Genomic DNA, 8,144 nt, shown 5'->3' with positions numbered 1-8,144 from the left:
TGAAAGATAATATACTAACAACTTCATTTAAAACAAACAACCCAGAAAAGGCTGTTGAATTCAATTTCCATTATAACCTAAAATCACAACAGTATTCAGTTAATGAAAAAGAATATCAGGATATTTTTGAAATTCTGTTCTGGGTATTTTTAAGATTTGTTGTCTAACATTGCTTCTTTTTCACCTTTGAAACAATTTCAATGAAAATCAAACATGTGCTCATGAATTAAGCTACCCAGATTTGTTTATATTGTCCCCTACATTATGTATATTATAGTGGGAAGAAGATATAAAATAATAATCAAGAAAAATGGTATACAGTTTCTTACAAACTGGTAAAAATGTAGTTAAAATTTTTAACATAAGAATTTTTTCTCAAGAGAAAAATGTTTCCTGATGTCAGTAAACAGAATTCACAGAAATGAAGTGGAAATTTGCATAACACAGCCACTGAGAAATTTATTTTGGAGTTTATTCTATTGTGGGGTCACCATGCCCCAAAGCACGCTCCCTCCTCAAGGGGGAAAAAAAGTGTTTTCTGACCCTTTTACAAGGATCTCTGTAATATTAATTAGCTGGAAAAAGTTAATAGAATTTCAAGATTAAACCTTATCTATTCAGATATAGCACTTTAGTTTACTGAGTCCAGGACTTGTTGAGAAAATAAATATTCAGAAAAGCCTGAGTAATTAATGTTGGGGATAAAAGCACTAAAACCTGTAGGCTCAAATGTTATTTTGAAGAGTGTTCTTGTAGCAGCTAAGAGCACAGGCTTTGGAGCAGAGGGGCCTGGGTTTAAGTCACTGCATACCACTCACAAAATCATATGAAGCTGGACAAATTTCTCAGCTTCTGTACGCTCAGTTTCCTCTTTGCAAAACTAGGATAATAACTCCTATCCTTCAGGGTTATCAGAGATAAAAATATAGTAATATAATGTATATGAAGTAATACTTAGCATATTACCTGGCACAGAAAAGACTTTTAGTAAGTATATCATCTTAATATTAGTCACCAGTATAATCAACATAATACTGAGTGATCATTTTTATCCACTACTGACTCAGTAACCACATGACTTTACAAATCAACTATTGGCTTATAGTCCACTGAGTATAGATGACCAGTTTGTCTATACAGGCAAAGCATGGACTTTGGAACCAGAAAAACTTGGCTATGAAATCCAAGTATTCCAACTGCAAGCTAAGGAGTGTTCTAAAAAATTACTTAGCTTCTTTTAGTTTCCATTATCTCATCTATAAAATGAGGATACTGTTATTTATTTCAAACAGTTAGTATAAGGTCAGAGAAATGTGTACAAAATGTCTAGCCCAAAGCCAGGTACTTGCTAAGTACTCAATATATGATAGTTGAAATATCATTATACGTACTGTATGGAATATATTTACACATATGACATATTCATACATATAAATTAAATGTACAATTGGACAGGAGATACTGCATTTACCTTTCCCTCTTCAGTTCGGATAACCCAGAAGCAGTTAACGTCATGAACATAACCAGTATCAGGACTATTGTAGCTGAAGGTTCCATTCATCCCTGACAGTGACCCTCCGCAAACTGCAAAGGAAAAGAAAATGAACCATGCTTTTCAGAGACTCCTAGGAGGAGGAAGCTAGGCAACTCTAACCCTGCTGTTGAAATATTTAGAAAAGGCTGAGTAATTAACGTCGAGGATAAAAGCACCATCATTTGTTCTTCTCTCTCCCCTTTTTCTGTCAACATCTCCTCCTCCATGACTTTCCCTGACTCGTATCCTCTCCACTTCTATGTACTTAACTTTGCCCCACTCAGTTTACTTCTGATCTTTAGTTCTTGTATCTTCTCTGCTATTTTGCATTAGTTTTCCTTCTCAACTGGAAGATAGGCAGATAATAAATGGAGACAATATTTTACACTTCCATACTTCCCCACAGAGTCTACCATAGTCCTAAACACACAATGAAAGATCAGTAAAAGTGTGTTGATTCAGAATCAGTGGTAATAAATGGGGTGTGGAGTAGTCAGATGAATGTGATGCGTTCCTGTGGGATAGATACATTTGAGTGGCAAGGAAGAAAAGAATTTGGAGAGGGGAGAAATGTCCCAAATAAATGAACACAGTAGAAATACACATGGGTGGCATATGGGGTCAGATGTCTGGCTTGAGTGGGGGTGTTTTTAGGGAACTAGTGAAAAATAAGGTTAGATGGGTGAGGCCTGGTTATAGAGCATATTGAAAATTAGCCCTAGTCTTCATTTAACAGGCAATGGGGAGCCACTGCATAGTCTAGAGCAAGAGAGTAACATGATTAAGTATAGCATTCTAGGGAAACTAAAACCCAAAACCCATTGCCATCAAGTCAATTCTGACCCATAGCAACCCTATAGGAGAGAGTGGTACTGCCCCATAGAGTTTCTAAGGAGAGCCTGGTGGATTCTAACTGCCGACCTTTTGGTTAGCAGCCATAGCTCTTAACCACTATGCTACCAGGGGTTCCAGGGCTACTATACAAAACTCTCCCTTAGAAAATTATAAAGGGTAATATCTTAGCATATTTTATTTTCAGAAAAAAAATAATGAAAGTAACAAATACTAATTTAATTATTTTGAAGAAAAGGTTCTTCTGGCTTACATAGAAATTTGTAAATTTGAGTAACTGGACAAGAAAGCAGATTCAGTAGAAGAATCTGCAGAACTCATTAAAGGATGATACTCTAAAGCTGTGAACATATGACCTAAAGCTGACCTTACCTTGCCGGGGAATCTGACAGTGAGAGCCAGTCCAGGCACTGGTGCATTCACAACTGAAAGCATTAACACCATCAACACAAGTTCCCCCATTCAAACAGGGGTTGCTCAAACACTCATTGATGTTTTCTGTGCAGTTGATGCCAGCCCAACCTGATTCACACTTGCAAACATAACCAGAGACTGTTTCCTATAGAAAGGAAAAGCATAATGCCATACAACAAATGGATAGACAATAAACTTGAATCGACCAAAATAATAAAAGAGGTGCTATGTGATATTTTTAAGCAGATGTTGAACCCTAATAAATATATTTTCCAGTACCCTAGCTTATAGTGAATACCTTTAAATGGCAATTGCTAAGAGGTCAGACTTATTTAGATCAAACTATAGTCTGTGTTTACTACTTTGTAAATTACTGAGAGAAAAAGATATTAACTCTAATTTTTACTGGGAACTAAAGTTGCTACTTGCCTTTTATCTGACAGTTATTGACAGTTCCTTATCTTAAGCTTGAATCATAACCTCATATTCATGAATAATATAATAAAATACATTTCCTGAAAGTGAAACTAAAATTATTTTCAAGTACTCTATTTTTTAGGAAGTACAAAGGACTCACAATACATTGTCCATTTAAACAGGGGTGACTGAGACAAATATCACTGAGTTGTACACATCCATTTGGCCCATAACCATTTCCAGTATATCCCGGGAGACAAGTACAGAGAGGTAAGGAACCTGTTCAGAAATAAAAATAGAAGTATCAGTATAAGTCTCCTCAGTCCAGATGAAGTAACTAAACTCGGCTCTGTTATCAAGAAAAAAAAAATCTCCAAAACCTACATATTCCTCCGAGCAGACAAGACATGGTATGGGGAGAAAATGTTAGAGTCTTTATTTTTCCATTTTTTACTCTTAAAAGTAAAAGAGATATTAAATGTTTCCAGTGCTTTATATATCAGTTGACACTGGTGCTGTCAGTCCATGTCAGATGATCTTGAGCTGTGAACAGTGTGAGGTATCCCAAGGGAAGAGCGGAGATCCTCACTGTGGATGGTTTGACAGCAGCAAAAGAGTATTCTTCTGGTAATGATGGTATCATTGCAAACACATTACATATATTGACGGACTTAATCCTCTCACCAAAATAACATGTTGCCTTCAAGGTGATTCTGATTCATAGCAACCCTATAGGACAAAGTAGAACTGCCCCATAGGGTTTCCAAGGCTGTAGATCTTTAGAAAGCAGATTGCCACATCTTTCTCCCATAGAGCAACTGGTGGGCTCAAGCCACTGACCTTTAGATTAGCAGCCAACTGCTCTACCACAGCTCTACCAGAGCTCCTTTGAATCGTCTCAAGAGCTCAATAAATAGGTATTATTGTAATCCCCACTTTACAGATGAGGAAAATGAAGCACAGAGAGATTATGAGTTTTGACCAAGGACACATAGCTAGAACATAATGGAGCCAAAGGAGCCAGCAGCACCTTCATGTGCAAAATGCTGGCAGCATGTCGCAAAGATTATAGTTTACATGGGCAGTTTTCATGTTCCCAGTTAAATGGATATGCAGATTCCATATTGTCTAGTTTTAATCAGGCTAGCCGTCATGAAATGAATTTAGAGGCATCAACACTTCTCCCATATCTTTATGGCTCTCTATCACCTCATTACAAGGTAAAAACAATAATAGTCTAATCAGATAGGAAAAGAATTTGGTCAAAAAATTTGAAATGTTTGACTCTATTTGACACATGGATCCACTATTAATTATGAACCCCAGTCTAATGTACACCAGATAATAGGTAAAAATAGTATGAGAGTATTCAGCATCTCTACAGTTTTTTTTAAAGTAATGTTTAAAATAAAAAATTACTAGTTCTTATATTTTACTGAATTTATCCAATTTTTTAGAGTTCTTACTTAATAGCAAAATTCATGTATCATTGAACAAATATATGCTATTCCTACTACTGTAAAATTATGAAAATAATACATGGATATCAATATGAAAATTATCTTAAGTGCATTCCTCTGACAGCAAAAATGTTGAAGATGAATAGGAATCCTTGCTGAAGATTTAAAGAAACAAGCAGAACAAATTATACAATGTGACGGATACGCAATATAATTGGATGATAATATAGGTCTTTTTCACATCTTCAGGCTTATATACTATTTGCTAGATTATAATAATAAATAAAGCACAGAGATTAATAATAAAATACACATGTATCTTTTTTTAATAACTGATTTCCTAGAGATGTGTTCTTTATAGTTAATTACTTCTTTAAAGAAATGTTTATGGGAAAAAATGGGGTAAATATACTCCAGTGCTGCTACAGTTTAGCTTGGAATTTTTTAAAGTTTCCTGGGGTAAGCTTACAGGTTGGAACAAAGAAGACCAACCCAGAAGTACATAAAGTGCTACTTCATGTCATCTCTAAGGTGACTGTCTTCTATATAACAAGGATGTTATTCTCATAATAATAGCATCCGTGCAAGTACTTTACATATCTGGACTCATTGAATCCTTTCAAAAGCCCTATGAAATATAGGTGCTCTTATCATCCTCATTTTACAGATGAAGAAACTAAAACATGGAGAGATTAAATATCTTGATCAATGACACATAGCTAGAAGTGATGGAGCTACAAGAGAAACCCAAGCAATCTGTCTCCAGAAGTCACTGCTGTTAATCACTTCATGATTAGTCAAATAGCCGGATGTATGCACACACTCATACATTTACATACATATGCATACTTTATATTCATATATATATGACAAGTGAGTAAAAAATAAAGGTCTTATTTTGAAATAGCAAGAGGTATAAGACATTACTCAATAAATTGAACTGGGTTCACCCCTTTAGCAAAAAAAATCAAGCTAAATCTCTACTTGATGCTACAGTTAAAAATTAATCCTAAAAGATCAAAGATCTTAATGTTTCCTTTTTAAAAAAAAAAAAAAAACCCATAAAAGTATAAAAGAAAATGCATTTAACTCTTTTTAAAAGTGTTCAGTAGGAAAAGTCTTCTAAATGTGACACTCAATGGAGAAATCATAAAAGAAAAAATTGATCTTTTTGACTACATTAAAAAGTTGAACTTCAGGATTAAAAACACCACCACAAAATTAAAAGAAAAACTACATGCCAGGAAAAATACTTGTAAAACATAAGACAGATAATGAGTTAATGACTTACATAATGAAATGTAACAAATCAGTAAGAAAAGATGAACCCAATAAAAATGGTCAAAGACATTAGCAAATGGGAAAGTAAAAAACAAATGGTCAGTAACAATGTGAAAAGAATTAATTAACTTATCAATAGTAACCAAAAAGTGCAAATAAAATACACCTACTCCTCACTTGGAGCCTTAGTGGCGCAGTGGTTAAGATTCTGGCCGCTAGCCAAGAGGTTGGCAGTTCAAATCCACCAGCTGCTCCTTGGAAACTCTATGGGGCAGTTCTACTCTGTCCCATAGGGTCTCTATGAGTCGGAATCAACTCGACAGAAACAGGTTTTTGGGTTACTCTTCACTTTTATCAAGTATCTCATTATCTGACATTTCGCATTTGCGACAATAGTAAAAAAAATCTACTATCTGGACTATTTTGCTCATTAATGACGTAAGTCTGGCAGTAACCCTTTCATGACCAGTGGGACATACAGTGCCCACCTACATTTTCCACCTCTCAGGTCCAGAGGGACATATGTGTTCCACATAATATTTTTGTGATCTGACGTAGTCATCCTCCATTTTTGCATAATGCCGATTTTCACACAATGACCTGGTCTTTGGACCCTAACCATGACAATAAGAGAGGAGTGGGTGTAATGAAAAACTACTTCTTGCCTATAAAGTTGGCCAAGATGAAAAATAAAAACAGAGTTCATTATTTTCAAAGGTGAGGTAAAGCAATAGTTTCATATACTGTTAGTGATCATAAAAATTGGTATATTTTTGAGAGAAAAATTAACAATATATCAAAAAAAAAAAAAAAAAACCCTAGGAAGTGAATCCCCTTTTACACAATGTTGCAGACACTTCCAGTTGTCACTATAGATCCACTTTTTACTTTTTTAGCAGTGGCATCAACTCCATGGCAACTAACAACTTCTTATTTTTAGCTGGATTCATGGTTTCCTGTAAAAAAGATACATTTCCCAGCCTTGCTTGCAGATAGGTGTGGCCATGTGGCTTAGTTCTGGCCAATAGCATGGAAATGGAAGAGTCTTTAAAGGAAATGGCATATCCTTGACCCTTTCTCCTTCCTGCTTGTTGGAATATAGTCATGAGTTGATTAGCAGGCTTAATCACTTTGGGGAATAATTCCTCAATTAGAGCAGATCATTAAAAAGCATAGCCTTTTCCATTAAAAATAATCTAAATGTATAGATTTATAACAAGGATTAAATTTTTGTTTGAAGATCGAAATAAGAACTTTGAGGATAGAGGATTATATTTTTTAAACTGTTGATTTGTTCTAGAGGATCATACTAAAATATCCAAAACCAGGAGAGATGGGCATTACCTACAACTGAGGAGCAAGAAGCATGTTGGTGGCAGCCTCCGTTGTTGACCGAGCAGATGTCTAGGAGTGTGCACACTCTCCCATTGCCCTGGTACCCTATCAGAGCAAGAGCAGAGGCAATGAGGAGCAATGCCAAAAGTATGTGAGAAGAACCAATCTGAGAATCAAATAACATGAACCAGGCAAATCAGGGATCCTCTTCATCAAAACCGAAAATGCAAATATAAATCGTCATAAACAGATAAAATTTCCTAATGAATAACAAGAACAACAAAAATTAGGAACTTGATTTCAGAGCTAATGTTCTGGGTCGTTTCTCATGAAAATAGATATATAAAACTATGGGTAGACTTAGGAAGTGCTGACACTAAGGAAGTTGACATTTTTTCATTACAGTGACTTTGGTATTTTTAGAGCTAAATGACTGTAAGAGTTCAAAGTACTGCTGTTTCATGTTATTAACGCATATACGGTTTCAGTTTATACATCAGAACTCCCTGAACTTCTTGGATAGCAATTCAATTTAGATTAGAGAATAGCAGTAACAACTTCCTTCCATAAGAGAAGGGAAACTAGTAAGTTTTGTATGCCTACTGGCATGCCTTTTATTCAGTAAACTTCATATGTAAAACGTCTCAAGAGTGCACTATATTAATAAATTATTTGTGGGAATAATGTAGCAGTAGATCAGCGATCACAGAGAAAAGATTTCCAATTTTGCATTTTCTCAATAGGCTATATCAAAACTTATAAAGTTTATTGTTTTCAATTAATATTGAAAATTTTTTTTTTAATTCTTACTTATGCTATAGCTATACTAATGTATCCCGAATCCATGAATT

The 8,144-nt window shown here is 35.0% G+C and overlaps 1 protein-coding gene across 1 annotated transcript in view; it reads right to left on the bottom strand.

Moving 5' to 3' along the window:
- CUBN (cubilin) overlaps positions 1-8,144 on the bottom strand; it is a 396,867-nt gene that overhangs the window by 338,026 nt on the left and 50,697 nt on the right. The window contains 4 exon segments of the mRNA XM_004391280.1: positions 1,429-1,584; positions 2,759-2,945; positions 3,378-3,496; positions 7,303-7,398. Coding sequence (XP_004391337.1) covers positions 1,429-1,584; positions 2,759-2,945; positions 3,378-3,496; positions 7,303-7,398 — 558 coding nt within the window.

The sequence above is a fragment of the Trichechus manatus genome, unplaced genomic scaffold (assembly GCF_000243295.1).
Source record: "Trichechus manatus latirostris isolate Lorelei unplaced genomic scaffold, TriManLat1.0 scaffold00075, whole genome shotgun sequence".
Lineage (NCBI taxonomy): Eukaryota > Metazoa > Chordata > Mammalia > Sirenia > Trichechidae > Trichechus > Trichechus manatus.
The sequence above is the reverse complement of the archived record's forward strand: the minus strand, read 5'-3'. Positions and strand labels throughout refer to the sequence as shown.